Source organism: Ochotona curzoniae, unplaced genomic scaffold, assembly GCF_017591425.1.
Source record: "Ochotona curzoniae isolate NIBS_2020 unplaced genomic scaffold, NIBS_Ocur_1.0 contig_21, whole genome shotgun sequence".
Lineage (NCBI taxonomy): Eukaryota > Metazoa > Chordata > Mammalia > Lagomorpha > Ochotonidae > Ochotona > Ochotona curzoniae.
In genome coordinates this window covers 8,655,468-8,672,615 of record NW_024465322.1, presented here as the reverse complement: position 1 = coordinate 8,672,615, position 17,148 = coordinate 8,655,468, and the positions used below count along the sequence as shown (strand labels likewise).

General features: G+C 51.0%; 1 protein-coding gene across 5 annotated transcripts in view; it reads right to left on the bottom strand.

The window, feature by feature from the left end:
- The window catches only part of FNIP2 (folliculin interacting protein 2), a 92,239-nt gene that overhangs the window by 9,606 nt on the left and 65,485 nt on the right, over window positions 1-17,148 (bottom strand). For 4 of the 5 annotated variants that reach the window (XM_040971335.1, XM_040971333.1, XM_040971334.1 and 1 more), the window contains 7 exons: window positions 16,516-16,717; window positions 16,090-16,178; window positions 14,179-14,325; window positions 13,897-14,066; window positions 10,689-12,015; window positions 9,691-9,847; window positions 349-549 (listed from right to left, as the gene is read on the bottom strand). In XM_040971335.1, the coding sequence (XP_040827269.1) occupies window positions 349-549; window positions 9,691-9,847; window positions 10,689-12,015; window positions 13,897-14,066; window positions 14,179-14,325; window positions 16,090-16,178; window positions 16,516-16,717 (2,293 nt within the window). Of the gene's footprint in view, window positions 1-348; window positions 550-8,185; window positions 9,162-9,690; window positions 9,848-10,688; window positions 12,016-13,896; window positions 14,067-14,178; window positions 14,326-16,089; window positions 16,179-16,515; window positions 16,718-17,148 lie in introns of those variants that run through there. The other variant, XM_040971336.1, reaches the window with a different exon arrangement.

The window sequence follows — 17,148 nt, the reverse complement described above, 5'->3', positions numbered from 1 at the left end:
CCCTTCAGAACCTGGCTGCCCTAACACCCCCCCGAGACCAAGAGTCAATGGCTTCTCCATGGAGAACCTGAAATTTCCTTCCATGCTTGGCCTTCCCCCTGTGCCTGACCCACACTGCACCTCGCCCTGGGAGATCTCAGAGCCACCCATGGCATCTGGCCCTGGGATGGCTTTTGTTACTGAAAGCTATCCTGCTTGCTGCTTTCATGTTGCATGTTCCATTTTAACTCATCCTAACTTTTATTTTCCCTTTTTAAATGACATCTGTATTTGCGATTTTGAATCTGGAACGTTGCTAAGAGTCATTTTTTAACTCCGTCCCTTGGTGACGTGAGAACAAATACTTACAAAGTCCGCAGGGAGGTGAAGCTTGTAAAGCTGTAAAATGGACTGAAGCAAACTGGACACCTGACTGGAGACCAAGACGTCCTGGCCCAGTTTCATGCTGTCCGTCACTTTCCTCTGACTCGTGGCCACCTGGACGCTCCACTTGTCTGTGTCTGCAATAATGCAGACGGCTTCTGCTATTGGCTCATCGAGCACGGGATGCTGCAAGAGAAACACAGTGGCATCACCGCTCACAGCACCCCAACAAGACACTCAGCATGTGCTCAGGGTTCCTGGGTAGCAGAGTCACGCTCCAGAAACCCAGGGTGGCACCTAGAGACTCAGAGCTGGACAAGGACTCACCCACGAGCCTCATTCAGTGTCACCATTAAAGATAAAATGATAAAATGACATTTAATCATTGCTTTCCTTGCAGCCAGGAAGGAGGTACAGTGCAAATGCTGTTAAATGCCTGTAAGGAAAATCATTTATATCCTCTTACCTGCAACCCAAGATACTAAAACTCAGTTCTTTTTGAAAGTCTATATTGTGTAAGAAAGGGGAGAGATCAGAAATGGGCATAGGATGCCACAGCTCTCTCTCCAATCTCAAGGGGCAGGAGACCACTTGCTGCCCCCATGCACGCCTGGCTTCTGTCACTCAGCAAATTTAGTCATAAGCCATCTCCAGCAACCACACACATCAGCCTGAGCCATGTATTTATTCGGGTAAGTAAGTTCAAAAGGTCAGATGAAGCCGACCGAGAAAGTACAACTTCTCAACAACTGGGTAGTTTACAGAGCAAGCTCACAGCTAGCAAATGATACCACAAGGGGAGGCGCAATAAATAGGAAAAGCAACTTCGGTTTTTCAAATCTGGTTTTTCAAAACTGCTCAAAGCGGAAGTGTTTGTCTTGCAGCACCACTGGGCACACACATTTGCATGCTGCACGTGTGTGGGAGGGAGGTAGAGAGCCAGCTGGCTCTCGGGGACACACACATCAGCTCGCCTCTAACCCTCCTTTACCACAGGGAAACTGGCTCAGCCTGTGTCATGTGACTGCTTTCGCTAACTGGTGGTGCTCCTTGGTCCCTTTTGGCTGCTTCTTGTAACTTCCTCCAAAACCTGCCCCGTGATGTCCCTCAAAGGTTAGGTTAAGGCCTAACGGGACCGTATTCGAGCCCTGGCCTCTGTCCCTCAAAGTGAGGACGCCTGGCCTATGCCAGGCCAATGAGATGCTGCTTCCCTGGGAAAACCTACAGGAAGGGCACAGTGGGCTAAAGACCGTTGGCACCACTATATTCCCACCCAGGCGGCCACTAGTACAAACACCGTCCTTGTGTTTTGCCTGTTCCAAGCCTAGTTCTTTGACTTTCTTGTCAAGTCTGTGAATTCCTAAGATCTGTTTTATCAAATCCCTTCTGCTCAAGCTGGGAAGAGTAGGTTATGCTAACCACAGCAGCACTCAGAGACATATACACTCTTGACATCAGACTAGGGCCATCTGCAGTTGGAATTCAGGCACTCCGGGATGGGACCTAAGTGTCAGGGCAGGGAATTTCATGGCCAGGCCAAGGAGCCATCCTGTTCCTGTGTGGTTTGTAACACTTAACACAAGAAGCGGGAAAGCTGCCGGGAGAAATATGATACACTGCCACGCTGTAATTTTAATGAGTTGACTGTAATTCCAAGGAGAGCCCATGGGACTGCTGTGGTGACAGCATGTTAAGCCATGGCCAGCGTTCCATACTGGAATGTTTGTTCAAGTCCTGCCTGCTCCATTTCCCATCCCATTCTCTGCTAACACATCTGAAAAGGCAGAAGATGGGCCAAATTCTTGGGTCCCTGCCACCCATGTGAGAGACCTGCACGGAGTTCAAGGCTTTGGCTTGTCCCAGGCCTAGTCCCCGCCACAACTCTACTGTAGTCATTGATGGAGTGAACCAGTAGCTGGGAGATCATTCTCTCGTTCTTTCAAACTAACAAAATAAAAGGGATCCTACATAACGTTAACCTCCTTACAGATGAGAAAGGAATGGCTAGTGGGCTCTGTACAAACTGTTGGCAGCAACGTGCTTTCCTATTGCAAGAAACAGTAATAATGCAAGGTCTGACGTTCAAACCATCTTCAGGAATAAAAGGATGACAAAGCATCCTTGTGATTTACTCAAACCAGCTTCCCAAGGCAGCTTCCAGTCTGCTGACTGCAGAGAATGGCCTGCCCCGCTCAGCCCTTCCTACACACTCTGACATGCTCTGAGACATCTCAAGACTCAAGGTCTCCTCTGACTTCCTGCAAGCTCCTGCTTCATCACGCTGCGTCCTACAGGGAAAGCAAGTTGATGACAACTCACTCTCAATGTGCCTGCTCCTAGGGAAGAAAAATGGAGGTTTAAGAAGTTACCAGGTTTGTACTTTGAACACAAGCTGCTTCATGGCTCTGCCTGTTGCTGAAAGTTACAAGGTGCTGGTGATGCCACTGAGCCCATCTCTGCTGATCCTGCCAACCTGCCTTCACTAGTGGCCACGTGCCCTCACACGTGAGCTGACAGCAAGTCCATCTTTCACAAATTAAAGTCTAGGTTTTATCACTATTATTGCACTAGATAGTCTGGAACTCAGTTTTCTAAGTGATCGCCCCTCTATTGAAGCAGGGAAGAGCGTGTCACAAATCCAATCCCCCAGAGTCCACAGGCTATAAACTGTACAGTACCACAACCTGCACGAAGAGCTTCACGTTAAGCAATCAATTGCTGGGTTAAGGGCAGTGAGGCTTACCAGAGAGGGAACGGGTGAAGAGTTCTCCAAGAGTAAGCTACAACAGAAACTTGTAGATCTCCGTGTAACAATAGAAACGAGGGACAGAGCAGTTGGCCTCATTTCTTAAAGTAAGTAGGTAAGAGAAATGTACCAAAGCAAATCACGAAAAATGAACGCAAATCACTTTGAAGTCACTGGAGCAAAGAGGCAGAACGGGAGGAGTAAGCGGGGTTGAGTGATCAGCTACTGCAAGTGCACAAGGGTGTGGGCTGGATCCTCCCTCCCTCCCAGAGCTGCTGGCATTTGGGAAATGTCAGTTACAGCAAAGCTGGTAAAGGACAAGTGGATGACAGGGTGACAAGCCTCCTGCACTCTCAGCCCGGGACAGCTGGCGGGTAAGTCCACAAGCTCTAGGAAGCGGCTCAACTTTTTGAGATTATTTTTTAAACTTTCTCTAAGATTTTTACATCTGTACCCCACCATTTCCGAATTTAACAACAAAATTTAGTAACTTCTCAACTGTTTACTAAAGAATGAATACCTTTTAAACACCGAAAGAAATCTGATCAAGAAAGAGCAAGGGATGCCGGGAAGAGATTAAAGTAGCACCAATGGCATTAGGAAGAGCTCGGTGAGCCCCAGGGCACAGACTGCCCGCCGCTGGTCAAGCTTTGAACTTCTAAGAGTAGAAGTTCTCCTGATTCTGGAAATTTCTGGTTATCTTTTCAAACGAAACTCAACCCAGTGAGGGTAGTTTAAACATGGCAGGATTTGGCTTATTAGTCAATCTCTCGAGCTTCTGGAATTTAAAGAACTGTAAGATCCAGAAAGCACACTTAGATCTGTCACAGAGATGCACACATGTCTTGGAACTGGGTTTAAAATCCCACCTAAGGAAAGCTCTAGTTTTTAAGTCATAAGCAGAACCACATACTGAATTCAATGCATTTTTCCTGTAAATTCTATTTCTTACTGAGCAGGGAAGTTGACGCGGGTTTGTGAGGTCAGAAGCTGATCAAGCTCATGGGCACATCAGGGTGCGTGCGCGCACACGCGAGCACACACACACACCCTGCATGGCTCAGTATTTCTAAGTTCTCTTAAGAAATGCTGCAAAGTGTGAATGATTCGAGCGTCCCATAAATGCCTGCTCCTCCCACTCACTGTTGTCAGGGCTGGAGTTCAGGCTTTTCGAGTTGCAGGGGAGAAACCGGGGAAGGCATGGCTGTCATGACGCTAGCATGCGAAGCACAGGTCAAGTCTTACTTCCTCAGGGAGAAGGCAGCACACTGTTGCCTACTTAGGAGCTCTGAATCAAAGTGATTCGCAACATTTCTGTTCTTGATGTTGAGCCCTCTCAAAGGGAGTTGCTACTTTGACTACCACTAAGGGGCGGGGAGCCCCCACACTGTGTAAATTACTATTTATCAGTTTAAAAACTGGTCAAGAAAATCCAGCTACATGTCCAAACCTCGAGTGTGAAGGAACCCCCAGGAGCAGTCCCTAAGGGGCCCCGTTCTGACAGCACCATTGCCTGAGACATTGCCACGCGCGTAACCAACACAGCAAGAGGTGCTCTGAGCCGGAGCCGTCTCCCTGAACACTGCCTTGCAGCCTGCTGATTTCAGTGTGCGTGTGACCTGAGGCGTTTCATGCTGCCTGTGTTACCTGGACAATCTGTCTGCTGGACCTTGCTGGGCCCTAGTGCCCTCCTTACCAGTCCATTACATCTCATGGATTAATTGGGTATTCATGGGCATATATCACAGCCAGGCTTTCAGCAAAGATCCTTATCCGTGCTCCCGATTCCTGTGTGATATTTTTGGAGTCAATCTGTTGCTCATCTCAGAATTAAATGGAAAAGGCTGCTCTATCCAACTGCTACTTCACTTTATATTTTTGAAAAATGCCAGAAGTCTTGAGGCATAGATTAAAAAATTACAAAACTTCTGACATGACTTTTGGTCTTGAAGACCTCACCTTCTCCTGACGATGTCACCAGTGAAGGAAATGTGGACTGAAAATGTGGATGCCATCAGCAGAACACGTTCTGTCCAGTCCGCCTCAACTCGCGAGGGGATGGCAGCTTCGGTAGAAGACCTTGCAGCGATCTGCACGTAACTTTTTAGACTCCGAGAGCCATTTCATTCCTAGTAAAACAGCAGCTGTCATCTTGTTCACCATGACAAAAGCGTGCACTAGCGCCTATTTGTTTACAAAGCATTTTTGTGCGTATTATTTTAACAGTGAGCATTTCTGAGCATTTAGTAATGGGCCAGGCACCATACCAACCACTCGACGTGTGTTCCCTCACAGAACCTTAGATCAAATCCATGATACCAGCACTCTCATGTTACACAGCAGAAAAGCAAAGAAACTTGTCCAAGGCCAAAGAATCACTAAGGGGTGAGCCATGATTCAAACTCGGGCTTCTCTGGCTTCAGCGGGCAAGCTACTAACCCTGGGTTACATGATCTGTTCCTTTAAATTCCCTCTTTTAAAAAAAAATTTTGTTTTTGTAGCTTGGCAATGTCAGTGAATGAGTGGCAGCAGTATTTGACTTGAAGCCACACCATCATAAAGTCAGGCTCTCCCAGCACTTTCCAGTGCCCTTGGGTTTAATAACTTTCAGAATCGCCTGAGTCCGGGGCATTCATAGCAGGGCAAGATGACGGCAAAGCAGCCTGAGGACCCCAGGTCCAGGGCACTGGGGGGGGTGGCAGTCTCAGTCTCTCCTTCGCTTCTCACTTAGGGCCCAAAGGAAAACATTTAGATACGGCAGGGGAAAAAACTCAAACAACATTACTGTACACTAATTTAAGGCAGCTGTATAATCTAGTCTATACGTTAGAAGGCAAAGAGAGAGTTCAAATATCAAAAAAGAGGTAGCATGGAGACTAAACAAGAACACATGTTTAAATATTTAGAGAACATCTGAATCTTCATATGAGAGAGTCAATAACAAAAATGAAAGTAAATGAAGTGAACATATCTTTCCTTCTTAAAACAAAAATGCAAAAGAAACTCCTAGCATTGGACAGTAATTTTACCATAAAACAAGAAACTCCAAACTGGTCCATGGTGGTCCTACCACACAACACAGATGAACTGCCCAAGTCATGCACACACCTGGACATCAGACCAATAAGCTCAACCAACTGCTTTGAAACAACTACTCTTAAATCCTCCTCTGAAAGACAACCGTGACGACCGAAGCCCCACGGGCTCTCACAAGAACATGGAAAACTAACAACGTCCAGGATCGGTTCTGAGACGAGGCATGCCACGGGTCGGTTCCCGTCTCAGGCGAGCGGCTGTGACTCCAGCTCCACTCTGCACGTGTACTTGGACTTGGAGCTCGGCTGCTTCCCCTGATGACACACTCCAGGAACTCATGGAATCACCAGGCCTCATGGAGCAGTAAATATAACATGTTTAAAACGCTCTTAATTTATTTCCCAACAAATATTTATAAATCAAAGTGCAAAGGCTGTTTATATTTTTCTAGATTTTTGATTTAAAGAACACTGCCCTAGACCACATGCCAAGCTGAGCGGCAGCGTAAATGAAACACTACTTCAAAAGCACGATTTATTATGACGAATGTGCCAAGTGAAATCAGAAATCCACTAATGCTAATTGGATATATTCTAAACATATTAAACTTCTGAAGATATGTTTATAGACCCTTCTCAGTTTCCTGTTAACAGCCATGCACGGCTGCGCTGGGCACACCCACACTTGGACTCCATGTAGGCTATCATGCTTACTAACACTTGATCCCTCAGGGAAAGTACATGGGTTGAAGAAATGAGAAAAGCTACAGTGGGAAAACAGGACATCTCAAAGCAAGGGGAAAACCTGAAGTCATGACCAAGTAAACATGGCCATGTTTTTCCAAATGTGACAATTACAGAGAGTCACCATAAAAATATAAACAGGGACCCGGTACAATAGCCTAGTGGCTAACATCCTCACCTTTGCATGCACCGGGATCCCAGCTGGGCACTAGTTTGTGTACTGATGGCCCGCTTCCCATCCAGCTCCCTGCTTGTGGCCTGGGAAAGCATTCAAGGACAACCCAAAGGCACTGGGATCCTGCAATTGTGTGGGAGACCTGGAAGAAGCTCCAGGCTTCTGGCTTCAGATGGGCTCGGCTCCAGCCATCACAGCCAGTTGGGAAGTAAACCAGCGAATATAAGATCTTTCTCTCTGTCTCTCTTCCTCTCTGGAAATCAGCCTTTCCAATAAAAACTGGTCAATATATCTTAAAAAAAAAGAAAGAAAAGGAAAAAACTATAACACATGAAAATCGGCACCTGCCGCCTGTGGGAATCGTAAGCAGTTTTAGGGGTGACCTCACAGGTATGTCAATGCTTCGACTGTGGCTAGTGGGAGATCTGGGGACACTTGGACAGAAATCAGCTCATGAGGGCAGTCCCCTTAGTTCTCACCATGTCCTCTCCTTACGTCAGAAGCAGAACCCTGAGCTTCAGGGAAAACATGTCTAAGAAGCTACCCCGGGCCCGGCGTGGTGGCACAGTGGTTAAGGTCCTCGCCTTGCATGCCCGGGATCCCATATGGGTGCCGGTTCTAATCCCGGCAGCCCCGCTTCCCTTCCAGCTCCCTGCCTGTGGCCTGGGAAGGCAGTAGAGGACGGCCCAAAGCTTTGGGACCCTGCACCCACGTGGGAGACCCAGAAGAGGCTCCTGGCTTCAGATCGGCATAGTATCGGCCGTTGCGCTCACTTGGGGAGTGAATCATTGGACGGAAGATTTTCCTCTCTGTCTCTCCTCCTCCCTGTATATCTGACTTTCCAATAAAAATAAAATAAATCTTTAAAAAAAAAAAAGCTACCCCCGTGTTCTTCAGAGTATCACTGACAGCAAGACGAAGAGGAAAAAGAAAATAGGAATTGGTTTTACAGCTACTAATGGAAATTGAAGTGTCGCACAGAAAGGAAAAGAGGTGTTCTAACTGCTCACCTCAATGACAGCGAGCTACTGCGCACACGCCGTCCAGTCCAAGAAAGCATGACATCACACACTCAGTCGATGCCGTGACATCACACATCACTCAGACGATGCCGTGACATCACACACTCAGACGATGCCGTGACATCACACATCACTCAGACGATGCCGTGACATCACACATCACTCAGACGATGCCGTGACATCACACATCACTCAGACGATGCTGTGCGTGACATCACACATCAGACGATGCCGCACCGTGACATCACACATCACTCAGACGATGCCGTGACATCACACATCACTCAGACGATGCCGTGACATCACACATCAGACGATGCCGTGACATCACACATCAGACGATGCCGCGCGTGACATCACACACTCAGAGGATGCCGCGCGTGAGGGCGCTAGTCTAGTGCTGTGGGCTTTGGTTCAGGGGATCACCCGCTTGATACACAAGCACCCAGGGTCCATCCCAGCTGTGCCAATAAGTTAGGATGTACACAGAGGCAACAGCAACTTTCTAGTTTCGTTCCACCAACGTCTTGGTGAGGGGTGATGTCAGGCCACAGAGCAGCGAGGGTGGGAATGTCTGGGGTCCCACAGGGACCTCGGGGGCACAAGCTGTTCTCGGCTCCGGCAGCCCTCCCTTCACCTCTCAGTGTCCACCCTGCCGGTGGCTGGGGGGAAGTGCCATAAGGATACCCGCCTCCCCAGCAGAGTGGAATATCCTTAACCCGACCAGCTTGCGCCTGATGTCTGGGAAGTCTTCCGAGCAGATGACCGAGATCACGGGCAGCAAGCAATGCCTTCTATCCCACCTTGTTCAGTGAGGGTAGGTAACGAGCCAAATTCCGATTCTCTGAGCACAAGGGGGCTTTCTCTATGAACAACACACAGTATGCAAAACATCTACTTTTGCACATCTGCCCAGCAGCGGCTCAATTAACAAGAGGCCTGTGAGTCGACAGTTTCCTTAGCTGCTCGGTCTCCGTCATGCTGCAGAGAGCAGAAACACACTCCGGCAGCCACGGGGCGATTTTCCAGGAAGACTTGTTCATCTCTACACAGGCATCCTCGTGCAGCAAAGGGAACTTAACGACAAATCAGTTAAAATAAATTACTTTCAGGAACTTGTAAGGATCGCATAAAAAGCAAAGCAAACCATATGTGGCATCTCTTCGGTCCTCCCCGTGACAGGATGTAACCGTTACCATCTGTGTGGGTTATTCTGTTGGCCTGGCCTGCCCAGCCTGTTACCCACCCCCACGGTCCTCCTGGGGCCCTTCCCTGTCCTGGGCCCCAGGGCGCTGACCTCTAGGGACCACAGGGCTGCAGCAGCTGTGACCCTGGGCTCAGCCAGTGGGAGCCCATAGAACAGCACAGAGGCTGGGAGGCAGGGAGAAGCCAGCCAGGCAACCCTCTGATGTCACGGTCCCTTCAAGCCCAGGTGTGCGCTCACAGCTTGAGGGGGAAGGGGTTGGGGCAGGATGAGGGTGGGGCATCACCAGCCCTTGCTGGGTTCTCACAATCCTGCCCCCATCTGGTCTCCGTGGAAACACCTGTTGCCGGGCAGGCGCTTGGCTGGGGCAGGGGCAGCGGGTCCAAGCTGGAGTCACTTACCTGTGCCGTGTGGAGCAGATCAGCTGCCAGGCACTGCTTGAGCCTCTCATCACTGCCGGTGCCGTGAAGCACGAGGTCGGGCATGTACGTGGGGCAGTAGCCTGCCAGAAGCGAGCGGCCAAAGTTCCTGACATTCTGGCTGCTGATGGTCTGCGACCTAGGACAACACGGGGCCCATCAAAACACACAGGTAAAAATGCACTTCCTTTTGGCATCACAAGTGGAACGACAGCCCAACGCAGGGGAAAGAAAACCTCTCCAGGGAGGTCCATCGCACCAACTCTCCATCAGCAGGTAGATCGCCGGTGTCGGGGGGCCAACTGGGGGATGGCAGGAGGAATTAATCCCCCCGCAGCAGTGAAGGGGGGAGGCAGGGGAAAATATTCCCATGGCTGGTGACAAGTTTGTTCTTGTACCTCCTATAGAACACATAGGCGGCCTGTGTCACAAGAGTGCAAAGACAAAGTGTGGCTCTAGCAAGCTCATGTGTCTGCACAGGGTGCTGCCCGGGACAGGCTGGAAGTACAGAGGCCGCCTCTGATGACCGTTCCCAGTCCTCACCGGACAGACAACCAGCCTGATGGAGCATTCAGGCAGTCCCTCCCACTGCTCCGAGCAGCAGGACAGAGGCCTGGGATCAGAGGACAGAGAACTGGGATCTGCCACCAGCAACAGGGCCTCCGCACAGATGACAGGAGACCAGACTCTGCTCCATGCTTCCTGCTGCCTCGGCCACTTGCCACCACCTCCTGGAGCTTCGCAACAGGACCCCTCGGCTGCAGACAGCCACTGGCCCCCCGCGTAAGGAGCTCAGTCACTGTAACCAGCGATCATTCGGGGCCAAGGGCCGACTATATACCATCTCTGTGGATATGATGATGCTTTGGAGATGCAGAGAAAATTCAATTGGCCAACAGTAGCCACAGGATCCTGGGGGTCAGGGCAGGGGGAGCAGGACTGGACCCCCATCCCGTGTCTCCCAGCTGTCCAGCCTTTACCTGGGCAGAGGAAGCTCCACCTCCGGGGCCCCTTCAGTGCTATCCACACTGGGACCCAGGTCCAGCGCGGCTCCAGCACCTGCTTCGTCACCACTGTCCCCAAGGGCGCTGTCCGAGCTTTCGTTTCTGGGGAGGTGTCCTGCTGTCCTCGTGTGGCCCTTCCCGGGGACATCCCCAAGGGGAACATGAGCAGCCCCCGAGAAGCCGGAGTCCTGTTGCTCACCCCGGCTCGGAACAGGCTCTATCCAAGGTCTTTCCTCGCCTTTAACACACAAATCCCCGGCTTTCTGCAGAGCCCCCCTTCCGGTGGCTGCCATACTGCCAGAAGGTGCGAGGGTGTCGGGAGCAAAGCCCAGGCACCCAGCAGCATCTGCTGCCGCCTCGGTTCTCACGCCTCCATGCTCTGCACAGGCCCTGCCAGGCTCCCCGCTGGCTCCCCCACAGCAGCCAGTCTGAGGACAGCAGGCACTGTTCCCCGCACCAGGGCTGGAGGAGTCCCTGGAAGCTGGCTGGTCCCGGACCTCATCAGCGGCCACCGTGCCCGCGGCCAGGGCACCATGGGCTGCCTCCGGAAGCTGCCCGCAGGTCCTTAGCCGCGCCTCCACACTTTGGGCTCGGCTTTCCAAGTCAGACTCTGGTGACACAGAGCTTCCGATGTGGAACGTGACCTTCTCAAGCAGAGGCTGCTGCCGGGAACGGGTGTCAGGGCAAGGCCAGGCCGCCGAGCAGTCCGGCAGCTTCTGGGGCAACTCTGCTCGGGCCTCACAGACAGCTGGGTGGGCTGTCTTCACGCCAGCCCCCAGAACTTCACAGCTGGACAGGAGTACAGAGTCAGCCTCTGGCGCCTCTTCTGCATCTTCCTGAGCTCTGCAACTCCAAGAGTTGTCTACGAATGCTTCCTTGGGGCGTCCCACGCCACAGTCTTCGGAACCCGCGCTTCCTGCCTGGTCCGGCCTGGGACCCAGCTCTCTGCTGTCCGCAGCCTCCGGTGTTTCCAGCACCCCCGCAGACCCAGCGTTCCTACTCTCCGTCGAGGCTGAAGGCAGGACGGGCGGCACCAGAGCAGGCTCGTTCCTCACGGTGACCACCACATACTCGGACTCCTCCACCTCGCCCTTCTCCAAAGCTGTCACGATCTTGCTCCCGTTTAAAACTTGGTCTCCTGCGCTGTGATCCCCGCACCAGCTCAGCTGGTTCTCTTGCAGCTCTGAGCAGCGGAGGAAGTAGGTCAGGACGTAGAGTATGCGCTGGACCAGGTCCTTCTGCTTGCCTAGCACCACGGTGCGGGCCAGCCTCACTGGTGAGCCAATGGCGCCGTACAGGTCACCTGGAGAGGACAGGGGGACACAGAGGCCTCGGGGTCAGCAGGTGGGAGGATGTGCCCTCTGACTCCAACACAACACACCTCGGATTCCTCACTGGGAATCCTTCCTTCAGACTCTCCATTTCCAATCTCTAGGAAAGGCAGTGAATGAAATATGGAGAAACCTGAATGAGCATCCTTTGTTAGAAGAATCCCAAGATGATCTCAATTCTAGGCTATCTTGAAGAGGTGCGCTGAATCATTAACACACTGAACGAGGCACTCTCCTTAGAATCCATTCTTAGTATACTCCCTGCCTACAAACACTGTGCCTATGCAGTTCATCAGCTTAAGACAACCACTAGTCCTGGATAATGAGATCTGAAGGCTGTGTTTTTTACTTCGCATGCGAAGTCTCCTGGGAACAACAGCTCCCCGTGGCTAGGTCCCAACAAGCAGGTTAGAAATCGGCCAATGAGTGTAAGGATGGAGGAGTAGGCCAAATGCAACACTGAGCCACCAGCTGGCCATCGGAAGCAGCTCGACAGCAGCAGGCACATGGCCTGGTGGCGAAGCTGCAGGTTAGCTCACTCCGTGGACAAGGGCCCGGGCTCTGCAGCACGCGCTGGTTCCTGACCGCACGCTCTGGCTGATGCAGACCCTGGGAGGCCTGGATTCCCATTACTTGGGAATGGACTTCCCGGCTGCTGGCTTGGAACTGGCCTGGCCCCAGTACTGAGCCAGTGAACGGGAACGTGTTCTTTCTCCTCAAAAAGAAATATTCAAAATACGTAGACTGTTGCATTTTATATTTCGGTGATAACACTAATAAGAACAACCACAGTAAAGAGCCAACATTTACTGTGTGCACAGGCACGGTACCAAAACCCTCGAGAGTCACCCCATTACGTCTTGGTAACCTAGCACCAGAAATCTGTACTGGACTTTCAAGAAAATGCCACATACATTTCCTTAAACAAGCCTCCTAATGTCCCCTCTGTCTGCTACTGCTGCAGTATCTGTTGCAGCAATCGTATCAATGAGGCCTTAAAGGACTCGTTTACCCCACACTGACCACTAGGCAGCCCCTCTCAAGGCCCTGCGAGGGGACAGAGCAGAGGCCGAGTCACAAGCCCCTAGGGACTGGACTACAGGCAGCCAGGCTCTCCTCCGCCCTGCTGGGTCTCTCCTGCATCCTCTCCACCGAGCAGCTGGTCCCCAGGCTAAGCAGTACATGTACTGAAGTTCTCTGTGCCATCCCCTAGCACAGGAATGGGACAGCACTGAGCGTGAGAGCATCATCTCAAGGACAGTGTTGAGAAACACAAGGTTTCTGATTAATGCTAACACTTTTTAAAAGGTGGTTAAATTATAATGGGTTCTTTCCTTTTTTTTTTTTTTTTTTTTTCTTTTTTGCTGTTTGATCCTTCCCTGGGGCAGTAGTTTTGAACCAGGGTGTATTCTCCACCCGGAGCCCAGGGGACTCTCGAGTGTCTGGAGACTTTTTGACTGTTATACGTATGGGCAGAATGGTTCTCCTGACATCTCCTGAATGCTGGGGTCAGGCACATGGCTAAATATTCCTTCATGCGTAGGATGGCTCTCCCTTACGGCTCTCCCACACCTTCACCAATAAACTATGAGCAGGTTCAGAACACGAATAGCGAGTGCCAAGGTTAGGAAGCCCCGCTCTCGGGTGAACACAATCTAGCTGCACTGCCTGACGAGAGCAGAACAGAGCAGGCACGAGATGAGCAAGGAGGAAGGTGGGAGCTTTGTAAGTAGAATCCACAGGCCATCCTCCAGAGCTTTCAACCACAACTCAGAATGACTGGGTTTGATGCTCGGTGTAAATCGTGACTTGTAGCAGTTTTCAATCCCCTGGATGGTTTCACCCCTACGAACCCAGCTGTGCCCAGAGAGGATTGTAGGGGTGTGTTTTGGCCAGCATGTTCACCGACTGCGAGGTGCGTTTCTCGGAGAAGGCTTTCACGGGAGGGTGGTCGACAGGCATGACGGTCGGGACCCAGGCCAGGTGGTAGGTTAACACAGCAGTCAGTAAGGCAGCAAAAAATCTTAAGGAATGGAAACAACACAACCCGATCAGCACAGGAAGTGGCACGCCCTACACAACACGCACGTTAGCTACAGAGCTCGCGCCCAGGCCTCCGGAGGGCTGCAGCTTACTGGTTTTTGTTCATTTGTTCTATCAGAAGTGTGAACTCCTTGAGGAAGCGCTGGCAGAGTTGAGTTTTTTCCAAAGTGCTGGACATCATGGTAAGCCACACGGGTTCAGCTATCCTTGGAACAGAATACAAGTTTGAGATAGTCCCCCTGTGGAAGAGAAAGAGTGTACAAAAAAGTCACAATCTTATTTTGATTCATCTTGGTATAAAAGAACAAAGGAAATAATAATAATAATACAGTCCTTTACAGTTGCAAGCAGCACATGCAGTATGGACTGGCATACACACACTAGGGTACAGGGTATACTCTATCCTATATGAAGGCCTGGAGATTGGGTTATCCGCACAAGACAAGCACCTAATGACAAAGTCAGGATCACAATTTAGGTCTCACTGCCTGGCATGGCTCTGGGCCGTCCTCGACTGTTCTCCCGGGGCCACAATCAGGGAGCTGGATGGGAAGTGGGGTCACTGGGATTAGAACCAGCACCCATATGGGATCTCAGCTTGTGCAAGGCGAGGACTTCAGCCATTACTGCGCTGGGCCCTCAGCAACTGTTTTTACAAAGCCAATGCAAACCTAGCTGAGACTCCACACTGGGCACAGGAGCACTGTATTTATAAACTTTGAGACATCAAACTTTGCTGGGTCTTCCAAAGTCAAGACACATTCTGACTTGATTTTCCAACTGTGTCCATGAAACAACTGGGACACAACAGAATCCCACCTTTGCAGGAAGCAGCACTTGCTGAGATGGGCAGCAGTAACAAATGATAGCTATATGGCCCTGGATTCACTGCCTAAAACTTGAGGTCTGAGCAGATGCTTGGAAATAGAACCTGACCTGCCTGTGTGCACAGTGGGGCTTTCTCGTCCTGTCCTTTCAGCTTTTTGACCTTTGAAAAACTGACGCTTTCATTAAATGAGGAGCCAGATTCTTAGGCACAAGCCAGACGCTAACCTGACCACAGCAACGCAACAGGCACACCCAGAGCTGCCTCCTTGAACTACGCGAGGTTACTAGTCATTTGGTTGCCAGCACAAAGCACAAGTGCACTTTACTCCTCAAACATGACCTAACAACTGCCATTGAATGACGACCAGGTTCTCTAGTACCTTATACCTAACCTGGAGTACAAAGGAGGGTGATGGTTACACTTCAAGTTGCATTACCAAGCTCACCAGCACACACCTTAGCCAGCACTCCAGGAACTGTCAGATCTCATCTCTCAGTGCGGCAGGCAGTGTGAGGCAGGAGCTCCTGACTGCCTTGTGGGATGCCAGTGCCCACAGGGCAGTGTGGTGGGACAGGAGCCCACCCGCCACCCAGAACCGACTGCCCTTCTACCCAGAAAACCAACCTGCAGGGCCCAACAACCACGCTTTGGAAATGGGCTTGACATACTGGGCTGACTGCATCATGTCCAGAGGAGGGCACTAGTGATAGGACCACGAGTCCAAATTAGGACTGTCCTGCCAAACTGGGACCCCTGACTCCGACAGGTAATGTCTCCGTCCAGGCTTTGGACAAGCGCCACTGAACGTCACGTTTCCATATCTGTTTAAATGAGACTGCTAGTACTTACCCTTAGGGCTTTCATGAGAGTGACGCAATAAACTTACTGGGGACAGCAGAGTACTGAGCCTTTCCATCGACCCTGTTAACTCTCAGGCAAACGTGGAGATTACTTAGTATTGGATTACTGAAATTGTAGCTTAACCTGGTCTGTTTTGATTTAAAAGATTGGAGCTGCTAAAGTGACTAATGTTGGCTAGGCCCCCACTCACAGTCTTCCCAGTAAGGGTTCCTCTGCACCCACACACAGGCCCGCCACGGGCGCTGCTCTGCACCCACACACAGGCCCGCCTCGGGTGCTGCTCTGTAGGATTTTTCAGCTTTGACCACATTACCTGAATTCTCCCAGAGCTTCCATCAGACGGCTGACATAGAACTGGACCCGGAGGCTGGACTCTGCGATCTTCCTACAGGATATCATGGCCTTCACGCAAGAGAGGCAAATAAATGAGAACACGTCCCTTTACCACTGTGCTTCATCAAGAAACAATCGCGGTGCAAGCAAATGACAACACTCAAGGTAGCCAGGAGGGCAGGGTTCCCTTTCCTGGGCCACTCCAGTAATAATGCGGTGCCTGAGGAGCTGTCCCTTAGTGGACGAGTCAGCTCCCTTAAGAAACCATCAGGCATACAAAGAGGTGGGGGCGCCATCTTTAAAGCCCCCCTCATCACTTCTCTATCAGTCGCCGGCCTATGACCTCATCACTTCTCTATCAGTCGCCGGCCTATGACCTCATCACTTCTCTACTGGATCTTGTTACCTTCTCGATTGCACTCTTCAGCCTGTTCATGTGAGACTCAAACAGGGGGAAGTGAGAAAAAAAGAAGTCCTGGAAATCCCTCTGTGCTTCTTCCTTCTCACACAGGGAGAAGACGATGCTCACGGCGATCTTCTTCCTCCTCACCACGGCCGGGTTGGAGCTGCAGCTTTCCTCAGCCAAGCTGAATGTCTCATCAGTTGACCTGAAAGAAAGTTTGAGAAGTCGCTATGTACCAACGTGTCACACAGGAAAGAAACTGTATCTGCCAGGGGCCGGAGCTCAAAGAGCTAATCTGAGAGTCTTGGCCAGGAGCTAACCCACTTTTCACTCCACCCCAGGGAGAGATGCCACAGAGCACTACCCCACCGTGAACGGAAGCGGACATGAAGAGCAGCGTTGAGAGGCACCCTCGCCAGGCTCCTGAACATCTCCCGTGCATCAGTGTCACACTGATGGTTCTCAAAAAGGCCCTTTGCTTTTGCTGACAGACACCAACAGACGAGAAGAGCAGAACTCCTGCAGCTTTCCGAGAAACAGGGCATCACGTGTGAGGATGTCCTGGCACTGCCAGGCTCGTTTTTCTAAGGCATTTTAAACTACTGTGTCAAGGTGACATCTCTAAACACAGACAGT